Source organism: Pseudochaenichthys georgianus, chromosome 17 (genome assembly GCF_902827115.2).
Source record: "Pseudochaenichthys georgianus chromosome 17, fPseGeo1.2, whole genome shotgun sequence".
Lineage (NCBI taxonomy): Eukaryota > Metazoa > Chordata > Actinopteri > Perciformes > Channichthyidae > Pseudochaenichthys > Pseudochaenichthys georgianus.
The window spans coordinates 13,643,870-13,667,357 of record NC_047519.1 but is presented as its reverse complement, the minus strand read 5'-3'; the positions used below and the strand labels follow the sequence as shown (position 1 = coordinate 13,667,357).

The 23,488-nt window shown below is 41.9% G+C and overlaps 1 protein-coding gene across 1 annotated transcript; it reads right to left on the bottom strand.

Annotated features, from left to right (window-relative positions):
- Nucleotides 1-42: 42 nt before the first annotated feature.
- Nucleotides 43-21,048, bottom strand: oxsr1a (oxidative stress responsive kinase 1a). The gene is made up of 17 exons (XM_034103952.1): nucleotides 20,816-21,048; nucleotides 20,148-20,260; nucleotides 18,807-18,915; nucleotides 16,542-16,683; nucleotides 15,206-15,261; nucleotides 14,833-14,942; nucleotides 14,618-14,719; nucleotides 13,678-13,811; nucleotides 13,497-13,545; nucleotides 13,337-13,402; nucleotides 12,757-12,879; nucleotides 11,819-11,854; nucleotides 11,263-11,391; nucleotides 10,501-10,606; nucleotides 7,700-7,768; nucleotides 4,583-4,647; nucleotides 43-2,953 (listed from the first exon to the last, which is right to left on the bottom strand). Exons 1-17 carry the CDS (start codon nucleotides 20,883-20,885, stop codon nucleotides 2,879-2,881), a joined length of 1,554 nt encoding a protein of 517 aa, XP_033959843.1. The 5' UTR covers nucleotides 20,886-21,048; the 3' UTR covers nucleotides 43-2,878.
- Between the last annotated feature and the right edge of the window lie 2,440 nt (nucleotides 21,049-23,488).

The window sequence follows — 23,488 nt, the reverse complement described above, 5'->3', positions numbered from 1 at the left end:
AGAACAAGGCATCACATTGTAATTAGCCATTGTCCTCACCAATTGAATTCCATCATGTGACTTTATTCAGCTACTAAAAATAATTTGCATTTGTTGACATTTTCCAATAATCTATACATGTCAAGGAATCTCCTTTGTATGTTATCAGAAATATTCCACTTCAAATTATGCATTTGTCGATGTACACATTGTATAATCAATGATATTTTAAAAATATATGTAATGATCTGTAAAAAAGAACAAATTTGCTCGCCAATTAAGTGATTCAATTGATACTAATCATTTGGTGTCTCCATTAAGAGGCAGAATAATGTTGTTTCTGATAAGTAAACAATAACAATGGAAAGAAATTAAGAATATCTAAGTGACTTTCAGCTCAAAGCATTTGATGATCAATCATGTTATCACCAACATCGCACACATGCACACACAGGGGGAAGAGTGGAGCCTGTGCTGCCCGTCTTATGCATTAGCATCGGACAGGTTTCGGTGAGAAAACTGCATATCAGGACGTCAAAGCACAAAGTGTGTGATTATAAACTGCATGTAATCCCGAAAATACGCATGTTAACATATCAATAAGGTGCCAATTAAACAAATAATGTGTGCATAAGTGATGCTTTGATAAAGGCCAACAGTGGAAAAACACTACAAAACAAATTCAACTGTGTACTGAACATGAGCAGTCTCAATCTGCCTTAATCTATATTTACAAGTCATTTATCTGACAGGACACTTAAACAGTCAATGCATCTACATGGTTACATACAACCCTCATGTTTGTGTGACAGTGCATGGAGTTGCCATCATACGTACATTTACAACATCTTTACATACACCATTTACATCAGTACCTGAACTCGGAGCCATGTCGCAGGCCTTGCACGAGGTACGAAACAACCATACAGCTACACAGGGAGTGACGACAGTGATTTGTTGGTGAAAGTTTATATAGCAAAGAGACTACTGTACTGGCACAACAACTTGCCTAGTGAGAAGGGACACAAACTGAATAATAACTGGCTTCTGGAGAAGTTTAAAGGCTTATTTCACCCAATATAGGAAACATTTACCTCTAGGGGTTTCTCTTAAGATTCCTGCTGCCCATAAATACAATGCAGGTACATGGAATTGAATTTGTGATAAGTGTAGCGTCATGCTAGCTGCACTGCGAGGATCTACTAGCTAATAGCGTGCTAACGTTTTCCTATGGCAATGCCAACATGCTAATGTTTAGCGGGTGTAATGTTCACGATCTTAGTTTAGCGTGTTAGCATGCCAACATTAGCTACTTAGCGCTAAAAACAAAGCACATCAGAAGCTAATGTGTATGGTATTAGTTTATTGGTTATAAACCAATTAAAAATGGAACAAAGAATGACCAGTGACAAACGATTTAGGGATCTTAAACATATTTAGTTCATTACAACGCAATATTTAAGCCGCGAGCATGGCTACATTCCATAGACATGAACTGTATGAAATAAGAGGCAGATAAGACCAAATGTATCAGCTAAATACCACTTGAGGCAAGTGACAAAATATTACTTTTTTTGTTGTTGCAATTTGGGTAAACTGACCCTTTAAACTATATTTTACTTTGGTTGATAATTTTCAGTTTTTGAGCGTGCACGACTCCACAGAAGTTCATCGTCTGTCAGCCTGTAACACTAGCAGCTCCAGACTCAACTTTCATTGCCAGCATTCAGGATTCTTCCCAGCAGTTAGATCAGTAATGGTAAACGGACCAAGTGCTCCCCATCTACACGGGGACAAAGATGACCCGCTTCTGTCTGTTGTGCCTGTTAATGTTTCACTTTGCTTGTTATAACGGAAGGAAATCTCACTGCAGGTTCCTGAAGCTGCCGGTCTGACTTTGTGAACTCCTAGTGCAGTACAAGCACAAAAAGTAAATGTATTCATCTCAAGAGAAGTAATATTAGCAGCCAGTGGTCACACGTGGCGAAAAGAAAACACCTATTGCATAGTAGAAGAATATAAGCCAGGTCTAAATCTGTGAAAATAATGCTTTCTTTGAACATCTCGGGAAAGGCCATCTGAAAGGGTTGTGACTGCAGTTATAATTGACCCTTGTGCGTCTTTGAATGGTTTCAGCCGTGCAGTCAGAGCCTAAACACTTTGGGTATGTTTTGACAAAACCACCACACCACACGCCTGGAGCTGCTGTGTACAGAAATCTGGTAACTTTCTTATATTCTACATAAAAATCCATCTGAATGTACAATTACAAAACTAAAACTATGCTACAGTGTGTCTAAGTTAGTTTTATCAGTGTTAAAGGAGATTTTCCTAAGTTTTCTTGGGTAGGCGTACATATAATACACCTAATAATCACAGATACTCGATTTTATTTTCACCAAACACTCTGGTAAAATCTATAGTTTGACTAACTAAGGCTGAATATACACTTTTCAATTTCAGTGCATCATAAAGTGCCATATAAAGTAAGCACGACACTCTTGTGAGTGTTGTGGCACATTTGATTTAAAAAAGAAAAGGCAATCGCTTCCAGTACTGGCAGGAGATGGTTTGGATTGTGCTTAGGTATGAAGCCAAAGAAAGAAGAAGAAGAAGAAATTAGGAGTTGATATAGTTGATTGCATCTCTTCTCCCATTCACTGTATAAGCGCACTGTAAACGTTTCAAGTGTGATTCCTGTAATGAACTGAGCCCCTTCTCAATGTGGTCCTCATGCATCCTGCAGTAGTGTTGCACTCCTGCCAGCTTCCCGACTCCTCATCATCATCATCATCGTCTTCCTCGCCCTCTCTTTGGCAGTAGTGGTTTCTTGGAATTTACTACAATGCAGCTGTGCAATACCATTAGTTTCTATCCTCTGTTGATGGCCGACCTTGACTTAACTGATGCTGAGCTGCGCAAATCCAATGAGTTTAATATCATCGGGAATTTCAGACTCCTCCACGCCAGATGCCTGGAAAACAGGGAACATGATCACAAACTGGAACTTTTGTATAATCTTTGACAACTTTAATTGACATTAAATCTTGTAAAAAAAACAATGACGTCAAGAATCTGACGGATTCTTTTTAACAAGGACGGAAAAATCTGAAAGCAGTCCGTCATTTTGACAGATTAGAACAAACTCAGAACAGCGCCAAAGTTTCCCCGCAGCGAGGCTCCGGTGTTATGCCGTGTTATCCATGCCAGCCAAAAAGGAAATGATATCGTTTCCAAACCTAAATTTGGCGTACAAATCATTGAAATGTCCGGGAGTTTTTGCTTTACGCTGCGCGCGCTCCCGCGAGGTGCAGTGAGCATGCATAACACCGGCGCTAACAGTTCACGAGCATAACGGTACGTCCACACAGCCAAGTTAAAACAAATCTTGGAGGTGGGCGTATTTGAAGCTTGGGGATTTTGTGCGAGCAACGTGACCAACAACCAATCACATGAATCTCCCGCCCCCGACATACAAAGCAATAGCAATGTTAAAACGAAGTAAACTGGATATAAAATCCCCAAACAGGCGAAAACCTACCAGTTTCACCCACTGTCTCTGCCACCTCCCTCCATGCCTGGTTCCTCCGGTTTGTATCCCGGTAAGTTATTAGCGACAGGTCATAAAGAACCGGGTGATTTGCTACCGCAATAACTAATTTCTCCTCCATTTTCATGAATATAGAAAATGAACTGCCGTCTGGCTCTCCCAGCTAGCACGCGGTTTGATTGGCTGGCGCTTGTACTGTCAGATTTGCATAAACGGGATTTGATTGGCTGACGCTTCCACCTCAGCTTCAAAAGTTGAACATTGCTCAACTTTTGAATCCTGGAAATCTTCGCTTTGCTTCCCACAATGCAGTTCGGCGAAAAGTGAGGCAACGTGACGTCACCCCATTCAAAGTGAATGGGCAGAAGCGTTGGAAGATTTTTTAACGCTGCTGTGTGGACGGGCCGTAACTGCCCCCTAACCCCCCTGTCTGAGTTGTGTACAAACCGACGGGTAATGTATTTTGACGGAAATGTTACGATCCTGTCCGTCAAAATGACTGACAGCGAAAAAGTCTAGCGCCACCACTGGTTTGGAATCACCATTGCAATTACTATGGAATTGCATTTATCTATAAATGAGTGTTAAACTGAACTTCATCCGAGATAAAATAATGAACTAACACAATGCATTTTAACTAAAAACTGAACTTATTCTATTTGATTTTTTTTCCATATAATATAGATAATTTAAACATTAAACACAGTCCGGGTTAAAGAAAAACATTAACAAGCGTTCGGAGTTAGCAAACCTAAGTGAAGCAGGATTGAAGGTGTGGGTTAAGCTACTTTGATTTATTAAAATCACTCAAACTTTTCTTTTCACAAGAAGCATCTACTAATATGAACTATGCCTCACAAAAAATAGATCTCACATTAGTGCTTAATTGATGAGCTCATATAAAAACTGTTTAAAATGTTATTTCCACATTATGTGTTATGATAAAGAGACATGTAATTGGAAGAATACATTGGAAATAAAACATTACAATTCATTGATTTATAATGAAAACCTTTTGATATTCAAGTTATCCTCTTCCATCTGTGTACTTACCAGTTTAAAAGTCACATTTTTGTTACCAAGCGGATCATCGACAATCTTTTGCAAATTGGCAGCGACTAGACGGGAGATAAAAGAGCAGCGGGTCAGATAACAGGACTTCTTATCATGATCAGTGTGAACAGGAAAGAACCGGTTTTAGAAGCACATGCACATTATAAAATCATAAAGCAGCTGTTTTCAGATCAGGATGCGTCAGCATATTTAACATCCCTTCTGAGTAATCTATCACAAAGAACATCATGATCTTTGCATTTGCTGCTATGAAGTCAGAAAACTAAACCAAGAAGACAAAAAAGTAAAACTTTTCTCAGGAAAAAGTTTCAATTTATCTGATTTGACCCTGATGATATCCCATCATGCAGTGCTATGGAGTGGTGCAGTGACGAGTCCTAAAACCCGGAAGTGAGTTAGCATTTTACCACTACGGGTTCCCTCGGCTCAGAGCCAATGGGATTTCTCCATAGGATTTTGAAAAATAGCTGGAAATAAGGTCTGTGTTTGAGACACATTGAAGAGACAGATCACGTTTTGTTCTACGACATTAAACACATCAGCAGTCACCCTGCTGGACATTTTTGAAGAGTTGACGTGTCTGAAAAACGATGGTTGTTAACAAGTGGCTGAATAGGACTACAGAAGTTATCGAGGACGTTGTACGTCATTACGCCGAACACGTGAACACTAGTACCTGCCTCCTGCAAACTGTTCAAACAAACACTTCAACTCGTACCATTTACAATCTGTAAGTTTGAATATGGATCTTAAGGCCCTGACACACCAACCCGATTTTGGGAGTCAGAGGCCGTCAGAGGCTGTCGGGCATTCGCGGCGCCGTAGTCAGGTTGGTGTGTCCCGCACCGTCGACCGTGACACGCCTTATTTGGACTGCCAGACCCGATGCATGGCCGATTCAACATGTTGAATCGGCCATGCATCGGGTCGGGCAGTCCAACCAAATAATCACTCTGATTGGCTGTTCAGCTACCAAATCAGTGCATGAGAAGCGAAGCGGAAGTGAGGGACGTAAACAAACGATTTAAGAAGGCACACACAGACTGCTATTCATTTTCATCTCATCATGGCGATCTGGAATGATGCAAACGAAGACCTGCTCATCACCTTGATCCAGGAGAGGCCAGCTCTGTATGATATTACGGAGAAAAGATACTCTTCTTCTTCTCTGTCTTCCGGTTGTTGCCTCTTTTGAATGACGAATACACACTACCGCCGCCTGCTGGTAAGGAGAGTTATTGCCACTCACGCACTGAAGTCGGTGCGGTGTGTTCCCGTGCGACACATGGCCAAAACGCAGGAGAACACGGCCAGGCAACAGCCGACTTCAGCGTCGGCTAGTCCACTGGTGACTGTTTGGTGTGTCAGGGCCTTTAAAGGAATGGTCCACTCATTAGATAATTAATCAAAACTTCAGTATTTAGTGAAACGTTATGTTTAAACCATACCCTGAAGAAATCAGCGATATTCCCCGGTAAATAATGATTTTATAGCTCTTTTTTATCAAGACCTGTATATTCCGTCTGGCCGCCGCCATGTTTGCCATTTTCAGTAGTCACGTGATGGTCGTGACGTCATCCATGCGTTCACTTTGTCAACACACGGAAACATGGCGGTGTATTTCAGTTCGGACTCGTCAGCAGAGGAAGACGTTTTGACCAATGTGAAGAGATTGGATGGGGGAATTCAGCCATACATATCAGTATGACAATACGACACCCTCTGTCCTAAGACCCTCACATCGTACAAGGAAAAACTTCCGAAGAAAACCCACAGTTTAAAGGGGACATGGGAGAAACCTCAGGGAGAGCAACAGAGGAGGGATCCCTCTCCCAGGACGGACAGACGTGCAATAGATGCCGTGTGTAAATTGAAAAGATAATACATTTGCAACATAGGTAGTCCAAATGTTTGGAAATGCATGTGTGTATAATGGGAAGATGATATAAGATACTATATGTATGCATGTAGTACCACCCTTGCTAGCGATTCCCTCTCTAGTTTAGCATACTCAGCTTCGTTGTCCCTGGCCATAGAATCACGATTTTATGGGGCCGGAAAAACTGGGGGGAAATACACACTAGCCGGTACTACGCTATATGGAAAGGCCACCAAAAACTGTCCTGGCCTGGACGCTAAAACGGGGCTAGCCGCTGCAATGGAAATGCGCTACAACATACCTTATTCTTACTCCGAGCACTACTTCTGCTCCTCCGTCGCTTCACACTTGCAGAGGGAGATTTCTCAACTGGCCGAACTGGTGTCCTGGTCGGTGATGACACCAGAAAGACCGATGGTACTGCATCTCCATTGAGTAATAGTTGTTCTTTAAATCCCATGTTATGTTTGATCATACTCTCAGAGTAGTCGTCCGGAAATGTGAAATGTTCGCTGCATACATGAGCCTGTGAATCTCTCGGTTCGGGCCGGCCACATTTCGCTAGCCACTGCCTCCGAATGTACTTCTTACGCTTACCTTTTGGCAACAGGTGGAACCGAGCATTCCGTGGATTGTTCCTATCAGAATTGTGGGCAATATTTCGCGATACAGTGAGGCATATTGAAGAGAGAAACTACAGTAAATAACATGGAGATCAACGTGTCTTCGAAAACCAAACGCATGGTTTACGTCACGTCCGGGAAATGGCGGTGCCCACAGTGTTGATGTTATTTCAGTATATAATCAGTTTAAAATCACTGATAATGTCATCGGATTAAAAAAAAAAAAGAGAGAGACTGGCAGAGACTGGTCTGTTTTATCGGATGATAATTTTTAAAAAATGAGTGTCATGAGCATACCATTCCTTTAAGTTGCCGTGACGTTGAAGCAGCGACCCTGCTGTAGTTCCTTTATAGCATAACGTTAGCCTTTTGCGATTTGATTTATGCTTCGAAAATTATAAAAGTAGGATAGACATGATATTATCCGGCTGAACAAAACGTGATCCGTCTCTTAAATGTGTTTCAACCACAGACCTTATTTCCAGCTATTTTCCAAAATCCTATGGAGAGATCCCACTGCTTTTGTGTCGAGGGAACCCATGTGCAGCTTACTTCCGGGTAAATAGGTCATCCCACTCTATACCTAGTACTCACCAATGACTAAGTCCCTCCCATCAACCAGACCCGCGGAGACCAACTCCTGAGAAACTCCGTCGGCTGAATCTGCGGGAGAGGGAAACCAGAGGGTTAGACCTGAGACTGTGAGCTTCTTAATGAAAGCTAGGAAGAGGTTCTGTTAGAAAAGAACAGTGGCGGTCAACGTGTCCGGGAAGATTTCAATGTCCTGGACAATTGGGATAATTACGGTCAAATAGTCCCGTCAAGAGACTGCATAACTCTAAAGAAAAAAGAAATACAAGCCTACGCCGTAACTTTTAGAAGAAAACATTTTCCGTAGCTTTTGGCTTACATTTTCTTAGATAGAATAGAAAAGCATCAACACTATTTGAAATCAGACTAAAAAACATGTTGGCCTGTCTGGCGGATTACATTATAATTAAGGCATGCGGCTGCTGACTGAAAATCAAGCACTTTTCTGTCCTCAGTGATGGCATCGCGCACTTTTGGAATTAATGAGAAGCGCTGCTGCTGACTCGACTTCAAATTGTGCTTAGAGGGAATTATTTTCACCAGACCTTTTGACTGGAGAGATAGCAATTTGTCGGACTTCCACAGTTTTTCCTGATTAAAGCCTGGGAAACACTGGGAAACACAGGAGGATACGTCCCCAGCTGACCCAGAAAGCCACGCAGGTTCTGGTCCAGGCTTTCGTCACCTCACGCCTAGACTACTGCAACTCCCTCCTGGCTGGTCTACCTGCATGTGCCATCCGACCTCTGCAGCTCATCCAGAATGCAGCGGCTCGTCTGGTCTTCAACCTTCCTAAATTTTCCCACACCACGCCGCTCCTCCGCTCCCTCCACTGGCTTCCGGTAACTGCTAGAATCCACTTCAAGACACTGGTACTTGCGTACCATGCTGGGAATGGATCTGGCCCTTCCTACATCCAGGACATGGTTAAACCGTACACCCCAGCACGTGCACTACGCTCTGCATCAGCCAAACGACTCGCTGCACCCTCGCTGCGAGGGGGACCCAAGTTCCCATCAGCAAAAACACGTGGGTTTGCTATCCTGGCTCCAAAATGGTGGAATGAGCTCCCCATTGAAATCAGGACCGCAGAAAGCTTACACACCTTCCGGCGCAGACTGAAAACTCAACTCTTTCGACTCCACTTCGAGCGATAGAATTACTAACAAAGAACTGCTAACAGAGCACGTATATACTAATAAAGGACTGGCTTATCTAAAGCCAGTTGAGTAGCACTTGAAACGATTGGCTCTTTGAAACCTGATGTTCTTATATGATTCTGTTTTCTTCAAGGTTGTGTCTTCCTGGTGGAATGTACTTATTGTAAGTCGCTTTGGATAAAAGCGTCTGCTAAATGTAATGTAATGCAGAGATGGGGACTCGAGTCTGCGACTCGGACTCGAGTCGCACTTAAGTCGCACACACAGAGACTTCAGACTTGACTTGGACTCGTGACCAAAAGACTTCAGACTCGACTTGGACTCGTGTGTTGGGACTCGTGAACAATCATTGTGTTTTCTATTTTTGGCGTATTAAAAGGTGGGGTAGGTACATTTGAGAGAAACCGGCTCGAGATCGCTAGAATTTGAAAATACACAACCGGAGATAATCTGCTAGAGGCTGCTACTTCCTTATAGAGCCCGCCTCCTCCAACACACACGAACGCGCACATGACCAATGAGGGCACGAGATCAGTTTGTGCCCAGATGGAAGGCTGACAGGCAGGTAGGCCATCCAGTTACTTTAGCCGGGCTCATTACGCAGACGTGCGCGCCTCTGTTACTACCTCGTAGTAACACCATGGCGACCGGCGGCACACCTGCGGCTGTACCGCTTGTAATTAGGTTCAACTACAACAACTTCGAACAAAACGCCGGCGGCACCAACAAAAGGAGCGCACACTGCAAAGTCTGCAATATCAAAATCAAGGATGCTGGCGCAACAACGTCGGATTTCATCAGGCACTTGAAAACTCACCCGGAGAGGTCAGTCACATTAACGCATGGACGGTTAGCAAACATGTTTAGCTCAGCATCAGCTATGTAATGTTAACTTAGCTTGCTACTAGCTTTGTAACTGAATATTTGAAAAGATTAGTGAATGTTTGCTAGTCACACTTGTTTGAGTTGAGTGGCGTTGACATCCAACTCTTGTCATGACATAAAAAAGGTCGGTAATGTTAATCATTACCCGCTGCCACCATCTACTGGCTAACGTTAAACGTAGAAAAATACATAGTTACATACATAAACACATCTGTGGGTTTATAGGCAGGTTACAGGTTTATTGTTGACCACGTAACGTTAATGTTACAGGTTTATCAGGTTACCATGACACTGGGTTTGAGTGAGAGGATAGAGGAATATGTTTATTAATAGTAGACTTAAAAGATGTCATTAGAGATCCAGTGTAATTAAACAATACGGTTGATACAAAGACGTATTTGACGTATTTCTGATTCTGAATTGTTTTGCTTATAAGTTGTTTGCATTTAGCTAAAGTGTGATGTTTTTCCTCATTGCATTGCAATAGCCTGTTTAAAGTGATCATATAACAAACAACTAGTCAGTACTGATACTGTATGCCAATAGATATAGGAGTGATAATAATACAGTACATGCTTTGAATTTCTTAGATATAGCTGTGCAGTATACAACCAGAAGAGACATGAGACTTTTATTTTTTTAGAGACTTGAGACTTGACTTGGACTTGTGACCAAAGACTTGAGACTTGACTTGGACTTGCAAAAAAAGACTTGTGAACATCTCTGATGTAATGTAATGTAATATAGGATCCACCGTACCTCTGCCGGACATGAACTCAAACCGGATGTCGTTGAGTTCCTTCTTGGGATTCCTCAGTCTCAGGACGAGGCTGATGGGAACACTGGCATTGCCTGCAGCAGGATCCTGTAACAGAAACGCATTTACTCAGCAGCACAACAACAACGTAAACATTCCTATCACTGACAATGTGAATGATGTGCTTTCAAATGACCCCTGTAGTCAGTATTTACATTGTTTACCAGGGCAAAGGGTTTCTTTCTTTTTGGTCTATTTCTAACTTCCGTGGTTTAGGGTTTGGACTATGGTTGTGATGCACATTCATCCTACACTGTTTCAATCTGAATGAGCTGTCATGCATTTTGAAGTGTGATTGTGAACTATTTAACAAAGCAAGGCATGTGGAGTTTATAGAAAGCTACATTTAAAAAGGTGCATTGTGTCGTTTTTGACAACCGTTAGCAATATGGAGCCAGATGTTCAGTTTTAGCTTGTTGACAAGAAAATACCACAGCATACCTTTAAAAAACACTTGATGTAATGGAGCAGCATGGGTTAATGTTTTAACTGCACCTTGGCCCAAAAAAGAAATCTCACTTCTCGAAGTAGCACTTGGAAAGAATTGGCTTACATAGGAATAACAATGGTTTGGCTTATTGAAGGCTAATCTGGCTGCAAAGTGTCAGCTATACAAAATGTAATAGTGTCCGTATGACAATAAGAAGCCTTTGAATCTTTACGCGTTTCATGGAACCGGATAGAACCTGGGAGTGTGTTGTTACCTGAGCAGGGGGTGCATGTGAGGGGCTCGCCGTCTGAGTGGGAACCGGCGTTGGAGCCTCCTCCCCCGGCTGGGGTGTCGCACCGGGGGGCTGCAGATGCTGTGAGGAGCCATCTGCTGGCGGGAAAAGCTAAGACACACGATTGCAAAAGAAATCAGCGGGGTATTTTTGTTGTTTAACATGAATGAAAAGGATATAAGGACACACACACACACACACACACACACACACACACACACACACACACACACACACACACACACACACACACACACACACACACACACACACACACACACACACACACACACACACACACACACACACACACACACACACACACACACACACACACACACACACACACACACACACACACACACACACACACACACACACACACACACACACACACACACACACACACACACACACACACACACACACACACACACACACACACACACACACACACACACACACACACACACACTTTCAGCAAGGCATTACAATAAATCAAGATTTTTGAAGTCATGTCCACTACAAAAGGACTCACCTCCATATTCTCCGAGCCGTCCTTCACTCTGGGGGACTGCAGAATGGACATGACAGATTGTCAGGATTAACAACATGCAATACTCCTTTTATCCCCCCAATGCACAGACTGATGTAGGATTGAAGGAATTTGACACAACGGGACTTCAAACACAGGGTCGAACTGACATCACCGTTTAGAGAGCAGACAGTTACATCCCGCACCAAGACATCAATTGAGCGTGAAGAAATGTTGGAGTTTAATACGAACAAGAGATCTGATCAGGTGTCCGGTCTACTTATTCTCATTAGTGGTCGACTCATAAGGGTTTATCCATTTGCTGATGGCAATATATGTGAGGAGGACAGAAACATAATGCATATAGATTTTTCTGGGTTTTTTGGATCGTATAAAATGCAGCAATTAAATAATATTAACAAATGACACAAAATTGGCTTTATTTCTAAATGAAAAATGAATAAATAAAATATAACACAGTGAATTCTGCAATGTCTATGCACTTTCTTATATTAAAATAATTCTAATTTAAGATTAAAACAATTAAAAAACTAAATAAATATCCACAGGTTATAAAAAACGACGATATTCTTGAAAGTAAATGAAATGACTAAACGTTTAAGTCCACTTAGCAGAGAGAAAATACACAGTCAATGAGTGGAGAACCCTTCCCTTGTGTTGCCTTAGTGAAATACTTTTATAAACAATAAATCTCTGATGCCCATTATTGGTCTACGCCTGTTTCAGTTCTCCAGATCATGATCGATTCTTGGATTATTTGCTCAGGGAAACTAAACTTGTTCGTTGATGATGCAGGAGGGGGAATAAATGTTCAGACTAGAAGTCCTACAGCACCATCTGCTGGCCGTAAATAGGCACATAATAGAGGCCTAACAAGTTAAAGGAGGCGACTGTATGGACACAGGCATGCAGAGTCTCACCCGCAGAGCCGCCACAGCAGCTTTGCCCTCCTCGCTCTCCTCGTCCAGCTCGTCGTCGCTCCACTCCCAGCTGCCGTCCTCCGTCTTGTGGAGACGGCCGCTGGAGCCGGGCACGCGACGCACCTAAACAGAGAAAACAATTAATAAAAAGATATTGACACATTCAAACCAAGCCTCTAGGAAGTGAGCTGCGCAGTGAAGCACATTTTTACAAAGGTTTACTTAACAGTACAAAAAATTTAACAGCCCTCATTTTTATCATTAGGTCCTTAAAGTTGTAATGCGCTAAAAGTCAAATCCAGAGTTACTTTCCCTAATTTCCCCTTCATTTGACTGAGGCGACACGTGGTGCGTGATGGAGCAGATTGAAATACAATGCGCATGTTTTCCTTTATCCAGGTGTTTTCGTACTCGAGTCAGGCCATATTTGGCTTCATGCCACACTGAAAAACGTTTATAGGAAAGAACAAGGCCCCGCCTCTAACGCTGGAACCAGTCCTCTTTATACACAACTGGGAAATGGCCTAGACATAATAACATAACAATTAAACAATGGTTTAGAGACTTAGTAAAGACAAACCTTTTTGGATCGCTCCGTTATTGTTGGACCTTTGTGTAGAAGACGCTCCTGCAAGTACTCGTTGTTCTGTAACAGAAAGAAAAACATGTCTTACTGTCAACAAACTCTGTGAAACACAAAATATATATTTCAGTTTATTGAACAGTGAAGTACGGCTCACTTTGGCTTTAGTGAAGAATTTATGCTTCAGCAGCTCGGCTGCAGTTGGCCTAAATAGGAGAGAGAAGACACAAGGCTCTTCATTACATTCATTACACAACTGGGGAATCTAACGGAAAGAAAAACAAGCACCGCTTTAATCTGGTCACGGGAGAAAGACAAAGGCCTGAGGACTAACTGACCTTTTTTCTGGATCTTTCTGTAAACACAGAGAGAGCATCTTCCGGAAGGACTTGCCATACTTCTTCACCATATCCTTGTCTGTGATGCCTGTCTCCAGACAGGGAGGGTCGTTCTGCAGAGTCAGCATCAGCACCTGCAGGCACACAGAGGTGGGTTTCAGTCAAATTATGTTGATTCATAAAGGAGTCAACTTTTATCAAAAACAGGAAGAAATGGAGTCCAAGAGTTTATTTGGAAATAAACGCATAATGTGTCGTTTCCTTTAAATAGAAAAGAAAACCAAAAGCTTGAGTTTGGTGGCGCAGAGAAGAGACGTTGGGTCGTGGAATATGGTAAATGCAGGCATCAGTTCAAGAAGTTTGAATAAGGAGCCAAATGATCTGCAGTGGTCCCCTCTTTTACGGACAGGAATCGGCTACTAGCTAAAGGCTAACATTGGCTTACTTTTTTTTTTTTACTTTCTTTGATAATTAAGATATCTTAAATCCTTAATCTGGATAAACTATAAACTTAAGAATGACAATGATTTAAAATTGTATCGAAGCAAAACCACTTCCTGCAGATAAACACTGACAATTTGGTCACAACTAAAGGCGAGCAAATGAAACTGTCAATTTTCCTTTTCTCTGGGTATTAAAATGGTTGGAAAATGTGGGATAATGTAAATGCATAACATTTAGAAGATAGGTTTAGTAATTTTTAGACATTTAAACGCAGACATTTTACATATCATATCTAAGGACATTAGCTTTTCCAGCCAGTCCCTGCAACAGTCTACAGAACTCTTTCCTTGCATTGCAAATGATGTCTGAAATCATCTTTACTGTGAAACAAAGCTAAACATTTGAGTTGATCACGCAGACCGCTGTAGCCAGCAACACTAAATGAGAAAGTAGACACCTGACATTCAGTAAGATACCAGTGCGCACACAAACGTACCTTCATCGGTGGGTATTTGTGATATGGTGCAGCCCCAGTGGCCAGTTCGATGGCTGTTATCCCGAAACTCCAGATGTCGGCTTTGAAGTCGTAGCCGCGGACCTGCGGATTAAAAAACAGAAGCGAGTGAACAAAGCTGCCCAGTCATCCTTTCATCACCGAGGTTATCAGGCATTACTGAGAGAAAACAGATCTAGGAAACAAGCCTCCTGTACCTGCTCCATGACCTCGGGCGCCATCCAGCACGGCGTCCCCACAAACGTCTTCCGAACCTTGTTCCTGGTCATGTCTCCTCCAGCTGATAGAAAGGCACTCACACCGAAGTCTGGAGAAGGATTGGGAATGTATGACAGGGAGAAAAAAATGAGGAAATCCACTTCAATATTTAGACTAATCTCCCACAAAAAAGGCCAGTCATTTTACATTTACAGACTGAAACAATGAGGACATTGTCCGTTAAGCACTGGACCAACATTTGAAACTTACAAACAGAGACTGTCTACAAAGGGACTTCAAGCTGTAACTAAGCAGAAGCACAGAAAGAAATATGGTCAAAAGAAACCTGCAGAAATAATAATAATAATGTACCAGCAATTTGCACAAAGCCATCGTCACCAAGAAGGATGTTTCCAGCTTTTAGATCCCTGTGAAGGAAGACCAAGAGAATCAAAACACGAGATGCAACACTTATCATCGTGATCACATTTACACACATTTCTTGTCGAATCATCGTTTTGAGACAATATCAGTGGTGTTATTTCTAAAAGACGGCAAATGTATTGACATATTAGAAAGAAATGTCCCATCAGTTTTATTTGTATAAGGTCTCGTTACTTTAATATGTTATTTATGTCACTTTAAACTGTTACTAATCTTTTAGCCATGGTCGTGTACGTATTTGTCGATGTGGTACTACTAAAGGAATTCTGATTCTATTAAGACCATTAGGAAAAACCCAAGAAACATTTATTTATATTATATTGAAATTCATTGGGATATCTGCTAATAGCAATTGGGAGTTCTTAAAATGGAATACACACCTTTATATTTGTGTATATAGACACTAATTCATGGTTTAAAACAAATAGATTGGTATTGACATAGTATTGATAGATAATACATCTTTATAATAGGCCTTAAAGAGACCCTTTTATGCTTTCCTGTTGTGTGTTATGTGGTTCGTTTTGCCTGTAAATCCTAATACGTTCATGGTTATACTTTATAAACATACAACGGAAGTTTCAAGTAAGGCAAAGTTACAAAAATGTGTGTCTGCTATGTGTGTTCATTCTGGTTCTTAGTAGGAATTAATCAGCAGACACAGAGGAGTGGTGAGGCTGTGCACCGTGACTCAAATGAACTCTTCCCCCATGTGCTTGAACCTTTGATCTGCCCCATTTTAATCCACCTGATTTCTGTTTGCAAAGTATGCACCAAGACGGGAAAGGATTAGCCCGGCCTCAACCTTTCACATGCCCTCTTTCTCTCCTGCTTAGACATAAGTGAGTTAGAATCAGCAGCTGCTCTCTCCGTCGAATGAAAAGCTGCGCACTCACACTCTAAATGCAATTAAAACATCAGGAAATCAAGTGATAATTGGACTTATCCAAAGAGACACATCTTGATTGTTAAGCTATGACCAAGACAGTTGAAATGAGCCGTTCATTTGAAACAACTTGACACTGAGAGGCTTTTTTCTCAGCGGTAGTTCAGTGTTCCTGAGCGGAGCATTTATGCAAAACAAACCTGTTCAATTATACATTTACACTGTATGAAATATTGAAGCAGCGAGGTCTAGTTCAAGCCACGCGCTTATATGCGGAGATGAAAGTCTGAGTGAGCAGAGGGAGGAGTGAGTGATGAACACAGAGTGCAGTGATAACACGGGGGTTGGGTTGCAGCCTGCACACACATCAGAACTCACCGGTGAATCTGCCCGTTTTTGTGAAGGTACTCCAGCCCCTCCAAGACTTCTTTCAGGATACTGGCGATGCTAGCCTCGTCCAACACTCCGGTCTTGTGCTCGCCGCGAGAGATGATATGCTTGATGATGTCCAACACTGAGCCTGAGGGAGAGGCAGAGGATCCGTCATAAATAATGCTGATGATAGGAGGAGGGGTTCTCCAGTTTGGCGAGTAGTTCAAATGACTGGCATTTATCTGGTGGAGGTTCGTAAACAAAACTAAATCGAAGTGAATGCAGCTTAAAGAAGGGATAGGTGATATGACTATTATTATGTAGAGCGTCAAAACTTTATAAAAATGTCTCTGATGGATATTTTTCTATATCGTTTCAATCCCAATGTTGAAATCAGCAAACTAACTTTATTACGGCAAAATGTAGGCAATTTGGACGACGCTTAAAATTCTAATCGTGGCTCGAGATGCGTGGTTTGGCTAACATGTAGAGGACACAACTTCGCTCTTACGGCCCGTCCACACAGCGGTGTGCGTTGAAAGCTTCACCATTCACTTTGAATGGGGTGACGTCACTTTTCGCCGAACTGTATTGTGGGAAGCGACGCGGAGAGTTGCTGGCGTGGCTCGCTGTTGAGCAATGTTCAACTTTTGAAGCCTCGGCAGAAGCGTCAGCCAATCGAATCATATGCCAGTACAAGCTCTAGCCAATCAAACCGCTGCTTGCGTGTCAGGGGCGGGAGATTCATGTGATTGGTTGTTGGTCGAGTTTCAGACACGCCCGCCAGCAAGCTTCAACGCACGCCGCTGTGTGGAAGGGCCGTTACTTCTGCTTGGCTACACAGTTTGATGCACACCAAAAACCCTTATCTAAAATGTTGTTATTTAGATAAGATAAGGCAATGACTGTATCCATTGAATCTTTCTTTAGAGTTTTGCCTGTTTATTTGCATTTATGATCTTAAAGGTCCCACGTCATGGCCATTTCCACTGATCAGAATTCCATTGTTGATGTCTACTAGAATAGATGTATACTGTGCAATTTTCCAAACTCACATTGGTTTCTCAAACAGCATCTCTGTAAACTACGTGTATTCACTGAATTTCACTCTCTGCCTTTAACAGCTCGTTGTAGCTCCAATAGCTCCAGCCCCCACCCTCCCTGTGAGCACAGTGTGCTCTGATTGGTCGGGACGTTGTGAATCGCGCTAAGCTCTGTGGAGGTGTTGTTTCCTTGTTTAGCGATACACAGCGAAACACAGCCAAACTCACCCTGAGCACACACAAAGTCACAGCCGAAGTAAAAACAATAAGTGTGGCTTGATATTGAGAAGAAAAAGGTTGATAAACGCTGTGAGAATGGGTCTGCAGAGAGAATTTCACCGCGATCCCAACTGTCTGTTATCAGCCTGCAGCCAGGGAGGAGAGATCAGCAGAGCTGCATGCACCGAGTGTGTGAGGAAGTCCGTGGATTGGTCAATTTGGACCAATAAGCGGGGGCTTAACGTAACGGCTCCACGGACGTAAAGTAACGGCTCCACGGATTGGTCTATTTCGTTCCGGGTACGGTTGACATCATGCGTACCCGGAAGAATCAAATGGACAATGACGTATCTCCAACGAGGCGTTTTGGGGAGGTATTTTCTGTTTTAGAGTTTTACTCGCTACAGGGTGTACTTTGAGGGTTTACATGCATAAAAACCTTCATAACACACAAGGGGACGGGTACTAACCAGAAAAGCATGACATGGGACCTTTAATACAAATGATTATGTCAAGTCAATTCCCACAGGAGTATACACACATTTGGATTTACGAGGTAGTTATTTCATAGATTATATTTATTATTTAAATTACTAGAAAAATGTTGATATATATTGATGTCAACATATGGAATAATTCAAAACGTGATCAATATTTTTGGCCAAATCTCTCTGCTGAAGTTTAGTGAGAAGAAATAAAGGAATTGTGTCAGACTGCTACTACTAGCACAGAGAAAAGATAGTATGTCAACATTAATGTTATATAAACTGTACAACATTGTAGCTGCTTTAGAATGACCTCAGTGTTACGTCAAGTCGGTTCATGTAGCCCGTTATCCAGAATATGTCAAACTGCTCTCTGGTGACTTACCAAACCTTTAGTCAAAGTTCAAGCTGTGGATCATTTGTGGTCTTTTCAAAAAAACTAGTAATGAGGTATGAGAGAATCAAAGTCACGGTGAAGATAAGAGTCAGTCAAGTCAGAAGCAACCGTTCTTGAAAGCACTAACCTCCACTGAGCAGCTTCATCACCAGCCACAGCTCATCCTTCACCACAAAGGAGGTATAATACGACACGATGTTCGGGTGGTGGCACTGGCTCATGGCCTGGATCTCTTTCTGCACGGAGGAGGAAGAAAGGGATACACGGTCACACAGGGAGCTGTTACGGTACACAACAAGTCACTAACCAATCCTAAAGCAGGAGTAACAGACCCAGACAGTGGAGTTACCTGCATTACATCACCACTGAGCCGTTAAGACATGAATGACAAAGGTGAAGTCCAGAGAGAAAGGTGTAATGGAATGAAATAATAACTCAGATAGCGTATATTGCAATGACACTATGTGACAGTCCTTTGAAAGCAACAATGGAGCTTGAATGATGAGAAATGAATGTTTCCCTTATGACATGCCGAGTGTAGGATAAAGAGGGAATGTATTAGAGGACATTGAATATAATATCTATGACAATGATTGAGTTAGTGAATATTCACCTGAAACTAAGAATTGCTTTTGTTAGATCAGAACTACACTTCTTTTTTTATATATCCTATTTTCTTTCAAGTTATTTTGTATGAAACTGCAGGATATATAAATATACATTTTGGGTCATGACAGACAAGGACTCATGTGTTATAAATTATTGTTTATTTGTAGTAGAAGTGTGTTCTTGAGACATTGTCAATGTTGTGTTCGACTTAATGGTTGTTGACTATACTTGATTGTTAATTAAATAAGATGAGTTGTTCATTGTTTTTATGTGGCTTTATTGTGTAAGTTTGACCTTATGAGTGTGAACCCCAGGAAGAATAGCCGATGCTTATGCTAGTGCTAATGGGGATCCTAATAAAAGAAGAAGAAGAAGAAAAAGGTCTCACTACCAGGTGTATTTTGTTGGTTTAAATAAATCTTACACACTCAACCTTTAAGTTCATGTAGTTCCACTGTTGCAAATCTGAAGAATATACGCTCAAAAAGTAAACAAAGTAAGCTATTTATATAATGATGTCTCCATTAGATAGAGACATCATTAGATAGAGGCATCAACCAAAAGAGATCCAACTTGTAAAAAAGTAGCCATATCTTTAATACTTATCCTATGTATGCCTATAACTGATCAAACAATTAGCAGGAATTGTGCTTCATTGTATTATTCAAAATAATATATAATTTAATTTGCATTCACAATCTATTTGCATTATTGATTTGACTCAGTTTTAGTACTTGGTGGTTCTTGTGGTATCAAGCTTCTGATCTGTCCTTGACTGATCTGACCCCACACCACTCCCAACAATGTAAAGAACATCTGGACTGCAGATACTGGCCCACACACTGACACAGGTCCTTACCAGGAGCTCATCCATGCTGGTTTGACACTTCTCCAGGTTGATGCGTTTGATGGCCACCTTCTCCTTTCTCGGCTTGCAGTACGCTGCCTGGACGACTGCAGTGGCTCCACTCCCTGAGAACAACATAAAGTGTGAAACCCTCTCACTGTAGGAGCCTTCACAGCCTGACAGCTCAACTAAATGTGTATGAGAATCTGCTGAATTTGAGAAGTTTCTATTATCGGGGACTAAGGAATTGTACAGTATTATACACTACTGTAATATGCAGTCTTAACTCTTTTGATCAAAGTCATTAGTCACGGCACCTCGACTAAAGCATGAATGGCTCACTGTAATCCGTGTCATACCTCCAGCAAAGAGCACCACCCTCCCCAACTACCAACGACTCTTCACGCACTACAGACTAAACGCGTTAGCTAGCTGTTTAGCTTCATGCTAACTTGCTAGGCAGCCATCTAACTACAGCTCGCTAACTAGCAGAAACCTAATTAAATAATGTGGCCTTGCTAGATGGAGACTCTGCAGAGCTGTTAACCTTCCTGCCATGTAGCTACGGGCTGGAACTGGCATTCTGTTAGCTAAAGACATGCAATGCCACTCGGCTAGTTTGGCTAGTGGCAGCCGCTGTAGAGACAGGGGAGCTAGCTTTAGCAAGCTAAGCTACTCACCTATCACCTCATTGAGTTCGTAGTCATCCCTGTCGATGGTCCAGGATTGAGAGGCCTGGTCGTCTGCCATGGTGTCGTTGTTTGAACTGTGTAAACACTGCTTCTAAAGAGGAACAGAGACGCTGTCTGGAATAATATATGTGTGGTTACTCCATTCGGCTCCGGTGATGCTGGCTGCTGCTGTTCCGTTGACAACTCTCCTACCGCTTTTGTCAACACGACTTTACGCACGACTGACGCAGTGTGTTACGTACGAACTAAGTGAGAGGGACGGAGACATCGCCATGTTGAGTGTGGCAAAGTCTCCTAAAAGTTCCTAAAATTCGGAAACACGAAACAAAAAAGGTTGACGACAGTGATGGACCGGTTAGTTAAAATAGTTTAGTGTTTAGACAATAAACATGTTATTCTTATGTTCCTCTCTTGTAAGTGGGCAGAGTATATTCAATAGAGGGCGCTAATGCCTACATTACAACACATTTTGAGGGGGACAATGTTGCTTAATCTTAAAAAGTCTATAGGAAATACCAAAATAATTGGTGGGAGGCGTGTTCTGGTCATTTATTCAAGTAAAATAGCAATTACAAGTAAAGGCCTTGCATTCAAAAAGTTAAAGTGGTATGAATTATGCCATTATTCCAATATGTCAGTGTTGTATACATTTACATTTAGATAGATGTTATGGCTGATCTTAATTGTTTTGTATGATGCTGTGTAGGTGGTCTATCATGCACGCATGATTTTATTATACAACCATTGTACTTGTTTAGGAAAAGCACAAATACCTTAAACTTGTACTGCAGTGAAGTAGCCTACTAAAAGTAATTTCCACAGCTACAAAAAAAACCTTAAACTTTAAGGTTTTTTCTCAAGCTAATTGAATCCTTTAATTTCCATTTTGTAATTCGGAATGTGGCAAAGCGTTCATCATGCAGTATTCATACACTTAAGACAGTTGTTTACATATTGTCTTTGTATTTATTTTTTTCGATGTTACTTCCTCTTTGGGCTTTATCCTTTTGTAACCCAGGTATTGCATAATCCATGTCACTGACTCAGTGCCATGAGACTTGAGGATGTTTTGGGAGAGGCAGCAGAGGACGGTAGGGTTGGGGATTAGTGAAGTTAATGTAGAAGGTTAACCAAGTTTGCAGTAGATGGCTGGTAGTTCATCTTTATATTTTCAAAGTGATTCAAGCATCTATTTTACTTTTTTACCTTTTTTTGTGTTGTTATCTGTATATTGTGGGCAATAAAAGGAGCAACATTTCTTTTTATATACCTTTGCTTGTCTACTGTTTAGAACCCATTGACCAGTTCATCTCCCTTTTCTTTGTGGGGTATTTAATGATTTGGACCCGTGAAAGACAGATCACTTTTTGAAATCAACTCAATTGAGTGCCATTGTTGTAACTTCAATCATCTTTTGTGATAAACCTGTATCACACACATCTGAATTTCTCCTTCCTATTAGGCTAGGGTTTGGCTTTAACCAAATTCCTCCCCAGGGTGACTTTGCTGTATTTCAACTTCTTCCAGCGCTAAGTTATATTGCATCCCATAAAGCTATTAAAGGAATTTTCCCAACACTGGGTATAGTGTGTTAGAAGGGCCTGTTCTTACTTGTTGAACAAGCAGAGACACCCAGCAAAGGCACAGACTTCACCATATTAGTCTCTGACCATTGTTTGTCTGCAATGCATTGAAGTATTTTGTGAGACATTTCATGCACTGACACCACATACTGTAAGGCTGATACACACATCTTTGCTGCAAAAGGTCATCTCCTGGTCTACCAAAAACACATTGACTAGTTTTGCCATGCAGATGTCCGAACATTGAGTTATTTGTTCTTCTGCAAGACCTCGGACAAAGACAAGGATTGCATACAAACTAGTCAGAAAAGGGACAAAAGCCAAATGTCCTGTTTGAGATTATTGTGCAGTAAAGTAGTCTGTTGCACATGTTTTCCTGCATGTTTCTCTGAACCTTGTGGGGTTTGTTGGAAGTGGTCAGTCTTTGCCCGGAAGCTCTCCCCCTGATGGTGCATTAAAGCTCACTCATCCTGATGCTGACAGTGCACTGAGGATAAGCCAGGCCTGAAAGGGAAGTGCTGAGAGCCACAAGAGCCCCAACGCACCAGTGATTGCAGTGCTATTATCCTGCCAAGGCTAAGCTGCACATGAAAAGGAGAGGAGAAAAAAAAAAATCATCTGACCCATTCAGTGTAACCAATATGCTCCAATTCACTGTGAGCTGTGTGTCCGGGCAACTAGCCAAGTCTGCTGTTCAGCCTTCTTCATCGTGTTTACCTTGTGTTCCAATAAGGAACAGGTGGCTGCATGAAAACACAGCCAAAGCCAACAGGAAGTGCTTGGAAATGTCCACTCCACACTATATGAGTATTTATTCTCAGGTGAACTTCCCCTCTTTCTCACATCTAGAGTTTCATCAGGGTGAGGAACTGATTCCTGGAAGTGTTTGACAGAGCAGCATTATAATAAGGCTTCCTTACCTGTCAGCAGGTGCTCAGAAACACCAATAACGTGACCTGCTTTAACTGCTGTGAGTCTATGTTAAGGTGTAACCTAACCTGCTGTGACATCAGTAGGGCTGGCTTGTCAAACCGGTGTTGGAGCTTGCAGGCGTGCTGACATTATTCACTGCCAGGGA